Raw genomic sequence first — 14,078 nt, 5'->3', positions numbered from 1 at the left:
TCAAAGATAGCCGACGTCTTTGGAAATGGATAGCTGAGCTTGGGAGGTGGCTAATGGGGGGAGGGAGAGAATTTCTACTTTAATAAGAGTGGGGAGGGACCCAGGTGTGTCACTAACCAACTCATTTCCTCAGGGTGAAGGTCCTCGTGGCCTACACAAGAAACTTCAGGAGTTGCTGCTGGGAACTGTAAGGCAAGAGAGTTACATTTTTTACAGCTATTGGAAAGAACTGTGAGGCAACAGAGTTACATTTTTTATAGCTACCGGAAAGAGACCCATTCCAGGCTTCTTCTCAGAACCTTAAGATAACACCTTCATGAGATTTTTAAGTCACCAAGAGTGTGTGCAAATTACAAGTGGCAATTAGAAACTCTATTTCCTTTAGGAAAAACCGTCCTGTAGGTGGATGTTTTTTTGTTTTGTTTTTTTTTGTTTGTTTGTTTGTTTTGTTTTGTTTTGTTTTTCCAGTCCTGAAGGAGGTGGCTCCATCCCAGGGGCTTCACAGAAAGAAGAGAATAGCCTTCTGGGCTGCACACAAAGAAGACAGGAAATGGGCTGAGCAGCGGCCTTCATCTTTTCTGACTCTCAGCTGTGGCTGCAGCTAGCCATGCGGCCTCACATTCCCACTGACACCCCTTCCCCAGAGCGCTGCACTGTACCCTCAAACTTTGAGCCAAAGGAAACCTTCCCTTTCTTCAGCCACAATGAAGGTGACTAACAAGCTATCTTTTGCCCATTTTTATTTGTAGAAGCCAGGGTGGGGCCTTCTTTTTCTTAACGTTTTCTGAGAATTGTTTGGGTACCCTCTCACACATTTTATGACCTTTCCCTTAGCATACTTTCCAGGTTCATTGACGCATCAGTGTGTTTCAGCACTCCATGCCTCTTCATGACCTAGTAATGTTCGATTGTATGTATCTAGTAATAACTGTCACTAATTTGACTTTTAATGGACATTCAGGTTGTTTCCATTTGGGGGCCACTGTGAATTCTTTGGGTGTGAACACCTGTATATAAACATTTGAGTCCTTTTCTCAATTATTTTGGACATATATTTAGTCTGGGGCTTTGTATTCTAGTTTCACAGTTGGTAACTATCTGTTTAATCAATATTTTCTCATTCAGCCAGTCACTAGATGGTGTTGGCCAGCTGCCAAGTGCCGGGCATGTGCTATGCTCCTGGAACACAACAGAAAATACATAAGAACTCCCCCTTTCCCTTCTTTTTTCTTTCTAGATTTTACGGGAGGAGATAGTGAGGATTTAGAGAACTTTTTCCAGAATGAGATAAAATACAAGTTGAGGTTAGGGCAGAAGAGGAGAAAGTGCTTTCAGTGCGGTGTATGCAGAAGGTGGGGATGGGAAATAAAGGTCAAGCCACCAACTGGAAACAGGGCCACAGAGTGGGCTGGAGGAGCTCGAGAAGGCTGCCCATGGGTGGGGAGGTGACGGAATGTGCTCAAGCAGAGAATGACTTGAGGTGGACAGGGCGCAGTGGGCAGTTGATCATGGCGCTGCAGTAGGCATGAGGGTTAGCTCTGGCATGCAATTGGTACTTAAGGATTAATTATTGTTATGACCTGACCAATGGCACTTACACCTTTGATCCCATCCTTGGGAGGTAGACACAGAGGAGGCAGAGTTTGGGGCAAGCCTGGTTGACATGGTGTATTCCAGGACTACACATTGAGACCCTGTCTTTAAAAGAAAAGAAATTATTTTCTGTCTGGGATAATCTCAGCTGTAGAGTGCTTGTCTATTATACAAGAGGCTCTAGGTTCTCTCCCTAACATCACATACAAACCCCAAGATTATAAATAGCTTAATTTTGTTTTTGAAGCAGGGTTTTATGTCACACTGGCTGACTTTAAACTCACTTTCTAACCCAGGATGCCTTTGAATCCTCCTACCTTTACTTCCCAAGCAAATGCCACTGTCGCTGGGTGCTTAAGAGTTAGAGATAGTGAGGGAGCCAGACGTAGAGGCGTGTCTCCGACTTCAAGGTCATCTTTGGTTAGGAAGTGAGTTTGAGGCTAGCCTGGGTAATGCGAAACCCTGTTTCAAACTACAACAAATCCAAACCCAAATTTAAAAAGAAAATGACTGAGTGTTTGGGGCTGAACCTGGTGAGGAAACTTCCTTCAGTAAGATCGGAGGACCGCATTTTCTGAAACGTGACCATTTTTCAGATGCAGGGCTTTTAGATCGTGGGGAGTGGAGTTGGACAGCTGGACAGTAGGTGCGGCGGCGGGTAGTGTATCCTAAGTAGAGCAGTTGCTGGGGCATAAGAGCGAAGGTTAGGCACCACTTTAAAGAGCCCGAGGTAGAGGCTGCCGCTACGGCCTAGAGGCGTAGTCTAATATCATCCAATCAGAGTGGCGGATTCGGACGCATCCGTTGTCGTGGTAACGAGACGCACACGCTCTCCCGTGCGCCGGTGGCGGTTTAGTTTGGGCCCGTGTCATGTCCCGACAGAAGGTAAGAGTGACACCAATTCGATGCTTTTGATGTCCTTAGAGGAAGGGAAATCGCGGAGGGATTTAGAGCAGGAAGGTTGGGTGGGGGTGGGGGTGGGGAGAAAAGAATACCCTCATCTCTCTCTGAAGACTACAAGCCCGACCTGCCATGCGCCACAGGAACTTCAGCGCATGCTCTGCGAGACTGGAATGCTGATGGGAAATTTACTGAGTCTAGAATCAAAAATGTACCCAGCGTCTTCTGTGGCCCCTAGATATTATCCTGACTTAAAGAAACCTTTAGAGATTCTTTCATTCATTTGCCTGTCTGTCCTTCCGTCCGTCCATCAAATCTTCATTAGTGGCTTTTCCAATCCCAGTTCTATCTGAGCCTCAAATCAGACAAGCTCTTGCATTATAGGAACCGACAAGTCAATCCTGATTTTAAAATCAAGAAAAATGAGATCGAAAGAAGGGAAATGAGTCGCCTTAGAACCCAACATTCTGGTCCCAACCTGCTGCTTGCTACTTTCGTGTTTCAACTTCTCAGAATGCCACCTCTGGATTCTTTCCCTCGCAGAACAGAAGGTGACTCTGTCTACCGGCTGAGTGCCATGAGTTTACTCCTCCTGCCAGGATTCATTACTCCGTCTAACGTTTGTTTAGCTCGCGTCTTTCCTTCTAGACTCCTGGAGCGACTTGCTCCCTTGTAGCCCTGTACCCCAGCCGTCAAGCAGAGACCGCACACAGCTCTCTCTATTGAGTAACTGCTGTTGATGAAGTTAGAAACTGGGGCGCTACTCTGACTCCTCTGTTTTCGTTTCCCACATCCAATAATAAAGCCTCCTCTTTGAACTTCGTGGGTTTACAATGAATTTATTCCCTCCGCCTCCACTATGCTGTTATCATGATTCACTCCCTAAAGTAACACTCTTTCAGCACACACATTGGAGACATCTCGCTATTCAAGTGTCATTAACAGAAGTAAAACAAATGTCTGCGGCAGTAGTCCTTCCCAAAATCCTGTTCTCTTTTGATAGTGAAACAATTAAGGCAATGTTGTCTTGTTCTAACTCCATTTTGTTTACTTAGTTCACAGGCCTTCTACCCCCAACCCCCACAGTGGTCATGTCTGCCTTGGCAGCATTATTTGAGATTTCCACGGCCTTGACCATGATTCAGTTGTATTAATCAAAATAATTAAAGCAAACTAAAATAACTAGGAACTATATAAGTCAAAAATAATTGGCATGTTGTGTCTAAAATAATTACTGTGCTCTCCTGGAATGAACGCTTCAAGGTCACTTTGACCCTCATCTAACTTTGACACAAATTATGTCTGTGTGGGTTTTGCCTTTAAAAACACTGTACCCTGGAGCTTGGGCAGGAATAGTCACAATCTCAGTTTTGGTCTGGTTATCAATAAAAAGTACTTAAAACATTTAATTGGCTTAATTAGAGTGGTTGTCAATAACTCTCTTGCATGAATTATTTTGATACCAACTAGCAGATGGGGTCATTTTCTCTGTGAATTAAAGAATTACAAGACAGGAAGTGCTCTGATAGCAAAGCAAAAGAAATGTTTATTGGCAAGCATCATAGAGTCCCGGGACAGAGGAAGAGGCCCCTGAGCTGGGAAGACCGTCAACTCCTAAGGGGGGGTTGGGTTTTTATTAGACGTAAGGTGTTCCACCTGGTTATTCCCCATCCTCCCTCTATTAGCGTAAAGGTGCCATGTGGCCCTCCTACAGCAGGACTGGATCTTTGTCCTTGATCAGAAAGACAAGTGCAGTAAGACCCTGCGTTGGCGAATGAGCACAGAGGTAACGGTGATAGGGCCCATGTCCGGGAAGCCAGTACAGAAATGTTGGTCCCATGTCCAGGGAGCCAGTACAGAAATGTTAGTCCCATGTCCAGAAAACCAGTACAGAAATGTTGGTCCCATGTCCAGGGAGCCAGTACAGAAATGTTGGTCCCATGTCCTGGGAGCCAGTACAGATATGTTGGTTGGTTGGTGGGGATAAGAGCTCCCTAATCCTCTCTGCCCTTTGGGGTGTAATGAGGGCAGAGAGACCCACTGCATGCAAGGAAAAATATTTTCAAAAATGCACACAACACACACACACACACTCACACACACACATACACACACATACACACACACATTGGGAGAAATTTGGTGGTAAAAGAGAAATCCATACGAACTTTTTTCTGTTTTTGTGGGGGGTTTTTTTGTTTGTTTTTTGAGATAGGTTTTCTCTTTTGTACCTTTGGAGACTGTCCTGGAACTAACTCTTGTAGACCAGGCTGGCCTCGAACTCACAGAGATCCACCTGCCTCTGACTCCAGAGTATTGGGATTAAAAGTGTCACCACAGCCTGGCAGGACTCTTTTAAAAAAGGAAAAGAAAGGAAATCTCTCCTACGCCATTGTTTCTTCGTGCCCCTTGGGGAGAAGGTAGATTGTATCACAAATAGAGTGGGGCCAATAATTGAAACTGCGGGTTCTTTCTGAGTCCCAGACCCTTCAGAGGGTCCCACCCTGGCAAAGGTATTCATTTGAATAGACTTGCCTTTGATGGATGGAGCCACCTAGCTGCTCGCCCTCACCTGAGTCCCTAGGGTGTCTGTGCGACATGGGAAACATGGACACAGAGACAGACGGGCTGGGAGATTGGGGCACCCGGACTGTGCGGAGCTCCACGAGCCTCACTGCATCTCCCTCTGCTTGCGTGTCACTTGGATGTGCTGTCACATACAGATGATATGGTCCTGATAAGCCATTTGCTATTCCCAAAAGATACAAAAGCCAGTCTCTTCTGAGAACCCTTAACCTTGGATGGGTCCTTACGCTCTCTGGGGAAGGCAAGCAAGGACACTGACATCGCATGTACAGTTCGTGGCCAGGGAGGTGGCTCAGTGGGAGGGATGCTTTCTGTGAAATTGTGAAGCCCTGAGTTAGATTGCCCAGAACCAAGATGAAGCTGGGCATGGTAGCACACTTCTGTAATCCCAGCTCCTCGGGTGAGATGGGAGGTGGGGACAGGAGAGCCTTGAAAGCCTGAAGGTCAGCTTGCCTGGCATACAGGGCAGTGAACAACAAAAGGGACCTTGTCCCAAACGAGGTATAAGGTGAGGACTGACACTCGGGACTGAGACAGCCTTCCAACTCTACATATGCTGCAAGGTCAGGCACTCTTACACAGAAAAATGCATGTATGCACCTCACACACACCGTGCATTTGACACATACAGTTCTTGCGGTGTCAGGCAGAAGGGAATGTCAAACATCTCTGAAAAACCGGAACTTGATGACCGTGATGGCTGAATAACGTAATAATTATCAGTGAAAGATGTGGTCAGGGAATTTTATAGATTTCCATAGTGATGTAAGAAAGGATGCCTTAAGTAAAACAATGAAATTAAATACTTGTTCTTGAAAAACTAGGGAATAGCAGAAAAATTACCCTTTTTGGTACAGGGCAATTAAAAGAACTTATAGTAGCATTGTTCTTTAAAAACAAAATTTTATTACATTTTTAATTTATGTGAGTGGGTATATGTGCTCCACGGTCCATGTGTGGAGCCAGAGGACAAGTTGTGAGTCCATTCTCTCTGTCCACCATGTGGGTCTCCAGGATTGAACGCAGAGAGTCAGGCTTGGCTGCAAGCACCTTTGCCCGTGGAGCCATCTTGATGGCTTCCCCAATATCATTTTTTAAAAGATGAAACAGGAAATGTCCCTTAAGGCCAGACCTAAGGTAAAGATGTTTGCACTAAAAACTTATAGCCGGCACTAGATTAGGGTTTAGCCACCGCAGCAAAAATAAACAGAAGTCATGGACATGGAAAAAGAAGGAGCAAATTTGTCTTTGTTCATAGATAGCATGTATGTACATAGACAATATGAGGGGATCTATAAGCTGCTTCCATTGATAGTTTAGCGAGGGTGCCGACTGCAGGTAGCATACATTAACCAGTTTTGCTTCTGTTTGTATCTGCTTCAGGGTGATTGTGGTAACGAGCTACCCATAAGTCTACTGGCTTGGGCAGTTTGTTATCCAACAGGCCTAGTGGTCAGAAGTGTGAAGAAGGGCACTGTGTAGAGCTGTATTCCTGGCAGAGGCTATTTCACGGCAGCTCTGGCATCTAATGGCTGCCCTCCTCATTGACTTCCTGTCTCCTTTTGCTATAAAGTCCATCTTCCTCACAGTGGTCGTTCTGAAACTTCCACAACAACAGAAGTGGACTGAGATACTGGACACTACTTGAGCATGTATGAGACCTCAAAGCCCACCCCCAGAGTGATACACTTCCTCCAACAAGGCCATTCCTACTCCAACAAAGCCATGCCTTCCAATAGTGTTATTCCTGATGAGTTTATGGGATGCAATTATATTTAAACTATATTCTACTCACTGACCTCCACAAGCTTGTAATGATAACATAAAGCAAAATGCATTTAGTCCAACTTCAAAAGTCCCCATAGTCTATCATAGTTTAACAATGTTTTAAAGTCCAATTTTCAAAGTCTTTCTGAGATTCATGCAATCTCTTAACTGTAACTCCCTATAAAATCAAAGTAAAAAAACAGATCACATACTTTCAACATATAATGGCACAGGATATACATCACCATTCCAAAACACAGGGAAGGGAGCAGAGTGAGGAAACATTGGACCAAAGCAAGACTGAAAACCAGCTGGACAAACTCCAAACTCTGCATTTTCATGTCTGATGTCAAAACGTTCTTCAGCTCTCCAGCTCCTTTCAGTTCTATTGACTGCAGCACACTTTCTCTTGGGCTGGTTCCACCCCCTATTAGCAGCTTTCATCCGCAGGTATCCCACAACTTTGGCATTTCCAACGTGTCGGGCTCTCCAAGGCAAGCCAGGCTTCTCCTTCACAGCTTCACACGATGGCCTCTCTGGGCCTCCATTCAAGGACATCCCTGACACGTGCCTGTCCTCATTGACTTTTCTTAGTTGTAGAGGAAGATTACATGATGTCTTTCTTCTATCCTTGACTCTAAAGCCAGAACCATGTGGCTGAAGATGCCAAGTTCTGCTGCTTGCTGGGGTGGGAACATGGCCCCCCTCATTCAGTTACATCTTCAACAGCTTTCTGTTTTCCATGATTTTCTTTACTGCTTAAGGTTGGCTGTTCTAGAACTTGTTCTGTAGACCAGGCTGGCCTCAAACTCAGAGATCCACCAGCCTCTGCCTTCCCAGTGCTGGGATTAAAGGCGTGTTTCACCACACCCAGCTCTAAACTTTTCTTCAATTCCTCTTCACTGTTGGAAATTTAGCTGGCTGGGCTCTTACCCTGAGGTCACCACTCCCTTTATTCCACTGGGAGACCCTCGTTCAAACGAAGATTGTTGAGATAATGGGTGGCAGAAGATATCCAACACACTGGTCTCAGGCCTTTAATCTCACAGGCACAGGTGAGTGCACCTGCACACACACACACACACACACACACACACACACAGTATTCGTAGGTTCACTTATGCACACATTGTTGATTAAAGTTGGGCACCTATAGTAATGCAAGCAGTGAAGAAAGGAAAAGTTTTGCAATCAAAAGCCAGGGAGTGACTGCCTAGGAAAAGTCTAGAACTGAGAGCAGGAAAAAGAATGAAAGATAACAGGTTTTTAAAAACTTAGAATTTAGCCAAGTGGTAGTTGCACGTACCCTTAATCCCAGCACTCAGAGGCAGAAACAGGTGGATCTCATGAGTTTGAGGTCAGTCTGATCAGCTGAGTTAATTCTAGGGCAGCCAGGCTACACAGTGAAACCCTGGCTTGAAACACCAAAGCAAGCAAACAAAAAGATTAGGATAGTTTGAAGCGCACTGGCTGCGTTGGAGGGACTGCAGTGAGACCGAACTATAATTTTGCTTGCTTTTGGGGTTCACTAGTTTGGTAAAGAAGTGTCCTTACTCTGTTCCCTTTAAAGGGTATGACTGAGCGGTAATTAGAACACCAAGATGATCCCAAAGATAACCATTCCTTGACGTACCCAGAGTGTAGGCAGAGCCTGTGAAATGGCGGCAAGCTCCTCCTGTGATCCTGTTAGGTTACAGACTCATCAGAGCTGACATGGAGGGGAAGGCTTAGAAGTACCACAAGCGCTCTGGAGGGAACCTGGGTGCAAACAGACATCAGTACCAGGCTTTTTCTTTTAGGGCCACCAGCCAGCTCCCAAATCATGACACAGAGACTTATTATTAGTTTTGAATGCTCAGCCAGGCTTAGGCACATTTCTGGCTCTTTTAACTTAAATTAACCTGTTTTTTTTTTTTTTTAATCTACCTTTTGCATTGGGGCTTATTACATTTCTTACTTCTGTATATCTGTTTCTCTCTGTCTGTCTTGCTGGTGTCTGCCTGGCTTCTTACCCCAGGTGTGTCCCTCCTTCTCTCTCTCCTTCTCTCCTTCTTACCTCTCGAGTCTAGAGTCCTTCTCCTATTTATTTTCTCTCCCTGCCGGCCCCACCTATTCTTTTCCTGCCTAGCCATTCAGTTATTTATTGACCAATCAGGTGTCTTAGGCAGACAAGTTGAAACAAATGCAACACATCTTTACATAACTAAACAAATGCAGCATAAACAAAAATAACACACCTTTACACAGTTAAAGTAAGATTCTGCAGCATAAAACAAATGTAACACATCTTTATATAGTTAAAATAACATTCTAAAACAGACGTCCATGTCTTTAGAGACTTGGGAGCAAGTCCCAGCTAATGAATGAGTTGCCAGGGACCTCTGGCCTGGGACCCCAAGCAACTAACTTGTACCCACCATGCATCTGAGAGTAGAAGAAACCCCCTATTCCAAAAGAGAGCCACCTCTTGGGGAGGCACCTGATGTGGCGTGTAAGACATGTGCAAACCGGTCAGTTAAGCTGTGGACAGACTATCCACCCACAGAAACAATGTGATAATGGATGCATAGCCACTACATCTGTGGTACTATGTTAGAGGGCAACAGAAAAGTCCATCCGCCCTGAAGATGTCATCCTGAACAGGACAGTGTGTTCCCTATAGTCATCCATGCCTCAGGGAGCCATCCAACCAGGACTGGGGCCAGTCTTTCTGGAACTTGGTTAGAGCTAAACCACACCCCTATCCGTAGAGGACTGGGGAGGTCTTTTGGGAGATAAGGAAATCACTCTGAGAAGTGGAGTATTAGTTGAAGATGTGTTATATTTCATTTATGCTGTGGCGTATTTGTTTAATGATGCAAAGATATGTTGCATTCTTTTCTGTTTTATTTGTTTAACTCTGTGACGCTGTGTTACTTTGCCTGCCTAAAACACCTGATGGATCTAATAAAGAGATGAACGGCCAATAGCGAGGCAGGAGAGGGATAAGCAGGACTGCCAGCTAGAGAGAAGAAATAGAAGGGGAAGAGAGGAGGAAGGAGCAAAAAGCAGAGGAAAGGAGGACACCAGGGGCCAGCCACCCAGCCAGCAATGGAATAAGATGGAAAGAAAGACATATAGAATAGAGAAAGATGAAAGCCCAGAGGCAAAAAAAAAATGGGTTAATTTAAGAAAAACTGGCTAGGAACAAGCCAAGGTAAGGCGAGGCATTCAAAAGTAAGAATAAGTCTCTGTGTATTTATCTGGGAGCTGAGTGGCAGGCCTCCAAAGAACAAAGAGTTAAAAAAAAAACCCTAAACAGTCCTTTCCTAGATCTTGTGTACAATCAAAACTCAGAATAGAAGGTCCAGACTCTCCCCACGGAGTCAGAGGAGCTCTCAGGCTGGGCTTTGGGTTGGCATTTGAAACACCGATGATCAGATCTTCATACAGCAATCTTGCCTATGGTACAATTCTCCAGTGATGGAGAAGTCATTCCTTCATGAGCAGGTAAGTTCTGCCCTGATTTCTGGGCAGAGACGATGAGGGAGAACACAGCCAGGCTGGATGCCTGAAAACCTACACCCCATTGAGTGTGGTAATTTGAGAGTCTCACTCTCTGAACTAGGTTAAACAGGAAGGTAGGTGGGTGTGCAAAACCAGTTACATCATTTTTCTTTTCTCCCTACAGAATCAAAGTTTCAAGGGCCATGGATTGTCAAAAGGAAAAGAGCGGTGAGTGTTCTTACTCAATCCGTACACACAGGACTGGCCCTCTTTCCTGCCCTCTTTCTCTCCTCCACTTCTTTCTATCTCCTCGTTAATCTTTCTGTCTTTATCCTTCCCACATCATCTTTATGAGTTAGAGCTCTTCCATTGTGGTCCAGCTGACCTTGAACTCACAATGGGATCACAGGTGAGCTCCGTGGCACCTGGCCATCTCGCCATTATGTAGTTTAATGATTATGATTGTAGCCCTAGTGACTATAGTAAACAGTTGTTGAACAGCTATTGGAAGTCAGGCCCTGGGCCACCCCACCACTCCCTGTGCTGTGTCAGCAAATTCTCACCACCACCCTCGGTGCAGATCCTGCCAATGTGTTCGCTGTGCAGATGGAGAAACCGGACACTCTGAAGAGCCAAGTGCCCTGCTGGGAATCCTTCATGCGTGGGGCAGGGCTGGTTGGACTTGGGAACCAGTCCTGTATACCCGATATTTGCAGGATACACTGATCCCTCCCCTCTGGCACTCAGCATCCATGACAGCCTTTGCTCAGAGATTAGCACCTACCAGTCTGCCTTAAAACCAACCCACCTGGACCAAGCAGGAGAGCAATACTCTTTACCAGAGATTTTTGGGGTACAGAGGGGTTTGGTGCTTACTGTTCACTGAGTTTCCTATGGTTGGTATGGTGACTTCAGGCAGCTCTCTCGGGGCTCTCGCTCCATATGGTTGGTACTATCTCATCCAAGTCGTCTCTCTCTTACATCCAGAGCTTCTTATTTTTCTTTACTTTTTTTTCAATACTTATTTATTATTTATACAGTGTTCTACCTGTATACAGGCCAGAAGAGAGCACCAGTTCATTAAGGGTGCTTGTGGTTGCTGGGAATTGAACTCAGGACCTCTGGAGGAGCAGAGCAGTCAGTGCTCTTAACCGCTGATCCATCTCTCCAGCCCACATGCAGAGCCTCTTAATCCTATTCCAGGTCTTGACCCTGGATTTGGCATCTCTTCCCTACCCTGACAAAGCCATGAGCACTTCAGTCAACAGGACCCATCCAGCTGTTCGTACCAGGTTACCTGTCAATTAGAAACATGCCTTGTTTGCCTACAAGAAACACAACAGCCAACTACATTTCTTTCCCTCATGGGATGAAGTGTCCAGAGTGTGACTGCAGAGGTTTGATGCCAGAGCTTTAGGGTTGTGTTGATTCCTCATGCGCACGCAGTACCCACTGCAGCTCCAGCCTTTGAGTCACAGAGACCCGAAAACAATTGTTTTCAAGGCCAACCTCACCTACTTGAGACCCTGTTTCAAGGGAAAAAAAAATTTTTTTTTTGATACAGGAGCTAAGCAGCCCTGGCTGTCCTGGTACTCATTGTGTAGACCAGGCTGCCCTCATAATTACAGAGATTCCCCTGCCTCTGCCTGCCAGTGCTGGGATCAAAGGCGTGCACCACCATGCATATCTAAAACTATGTTCATTCAGTCTGTTGTTCTGTTAGAGGATTAGGAGAAAATCTCTCCGTAAAGATGAGTAGCTGGAAAGGGGAAGATCAAGTCCCCTGAAACAGAGCTGGAAGGAAACTCCCAGGGACACTCATGGCCTGTGATCCTAAGAGATCAAAATATATCAGTTATGGTTTGTCTGTCTGTCCATCTGCTCCCTGTACTCCAAAACAGTCTAGAATTGATGATATTAATTTGTTTATTTAGAGGTCGAATAACAGGAATGCTTTTTCTGCTTTAATTGATATGATCATGTGGTTTTGCTTCTTGAGTCTGTTACTGTGATAAATTATATTAGATTTTCCAACACTGAGCCAGCTTTGCCTGCTGGAAATGCTCCACTTGGTTATGGGATATAATTCTTTGTTTTTGTTTTTTGTTTTTGTATTGCTGAATTTCCTTTGCCTGTGTATGTTTGTGAACATACATGTGTGTGCCTATTTGTGTGGTGATGGAAATGTAACCCGGGGTCTCCACAATAAGCAAGCGCTTTGTGGCTAGCTCCCCAGCCCCTTGCTCGTAGCTTTGTTTGTTAACTGTCCGTGTCTAATTTCACTCTCAGGTTACACTAGATGGTCTGGAGGCCCTCTCCCCTCTTCCTTCTGGAAGACAGTGCAGAACAGAGGCTGCTTTGATGTCTCTGGGAATCTGTTCTCGAGGGAAACCCCCTGGGCCCAGGGACATCTTTTGGGGGTGTTTTCACACAACGGATTCAATTCCTCTAGGATACAGCTACTGAAATGTGTGCCACACCGGGAGAGCTGTGATGATCTGGGCTTTTCAAGGACTATGTCATCTCAGCTGCCACGTGTCGCTGTGCAGAGGACTAGCTTGCTCTCCCTGTGGGCTTGGCCTCTGCGGGGCCGGGGTCGGAGGTAGCTCCACCTCCATTTCATCCCACCAGTAGTGTTTGCACTTGGTCAGCCTTACTGATAAATTGGTCAACTTAATTGCTGTTTCAAGAACTTTCGTTTTCTTGATTCAGTACACTGTTTTCAGTGGTATTAATTGGTAATTGTGTCCTTTAACATCAGCCCAGAGTTGGAGGGGCAATCTCACACCTGCATGGGGTTGGAGTTCAGGCTCCCCCAACCCTTGGCCTCCTTTGATGGGGGACAATGGGGACTCTTCACTGCCTGAGGCAGATGAATGCCTCAGCCTTGTATTCCTCCTCCTCTGCACCATCCAGTGACAGAGCCAGTGTTGGAGTCCTAGTCCTCTTGAGAAGGGAGGACTTGCCACTTGACCTCTGCCGGCCCCAGCGGAGGTAGAGGAGGTAGACAACAGGTGTCCTCTCGGTCTTTCACTAGAGTGGAGCCGTCATTATGTATTCTGCTGTGAAGTTTGTTCGGTTTAGGGCTTCCCTAAGCTGGGGAGAGCAGGCTCCTTTTAAAGGTCGTTTAGGGTGGATGGTCATGAGCATTTCTGGATGCCTATTGGCTGGCTTTTCCATCCCCCCCCCCCCCACATCTGGGACGTAGAGAGGCACAAAGGAAGCTGGGAAGTCCCTAGCACCATCCCTTTGCTCCGAGGTTCCTAACTGGCCTCCTTGTGTACCAGTCGTCTTCTTACATTTGTTTTAAACATGTTTTGGGTTTTTAGTTGCATTAGTAGGAGGAATAGGCAAAAGTACATCTGCTCCATCTCCCCAGCTGAAAGCCTGGGGAAGGGATCTGCAGACACTTACCATGTGATATAAGAATTAGTCACAGCACATGCGAGGCAGCCAGACCTTGCCTAGCACATAGTAGGGACTTGAAAAATGTTTGGTTTTTGTTTTATCATTTTATTTTTATTTTTTTTTTAAAAAGATCTCATGTAGCCTATGCTGACATCAATCTATTTAGCCAAAGATGACCTTCAACTGATCCTTCTACCTCTACCTCCTAAGTACAAGATAGATCACAAGCGTGAGCCACCATGCCTGACTTACTATTTTTATTATTTAGTTTATGTGCATGGGTATTATGTCTGCATGCATGTTTGTGTACCCTGCACATGCCTGGCACCTGCAGAGGC

At 45.6% G+C, this 14,078-nt stretch overlaps 1 protein-coding gene across 2 annotated transcripts in view; it reads left to right on the top strand.

Annotated features, from left to right (window-relative positions):
- The first annotated feature begins 2,424 nt into the window (after window positions 1-2,424).
- The window catches only part of Ttll9 (tubulin tyrosine ligase like 9), a 37,055-nt gene continuing 25,401 nt past the window's right edge, over window positions 2,425-14,078 (top strand). For both annotated transcript variants that reach the window (XM_050151345.1, XM_050151343.1), the window contains exons 1-2: window positions 2,425-2,478; window positions 10,517-10,560. In XM_050151345.1, the coding sequence (XP_050007302.1) occupies window positions 2,464-2,478; window positions 10,517-10,560 (59 nt within the window). In that variant the 5' untranslated portion in view covers window positions 2,425-2,463. The remainder of the gene's footprint in view (window positions 2,479-10,516; window positions 10,561-14,078) is intronic.

The sequence above is a fragment of the Alexandromys fortis genome, unplaced genomic scaffold (genome assembly GCF_014885135.2).
Source record: "Alexandromys fortis isolate MF-2015 unplaced genomic scaffold, M_Fortis_MF-2015_v1.1 scaffold_27, whole genome shotgun sequence".
NCBI classification, from domain to species: Eukaryota; Metazoa; Chordata; class Mammalia; order Rodentia; family Cricetidae; genus Alexandromys; species Alexandromys fortis.
This window is presented reverse-complemented; position numbering and strand designations above follow the sequence as displayed.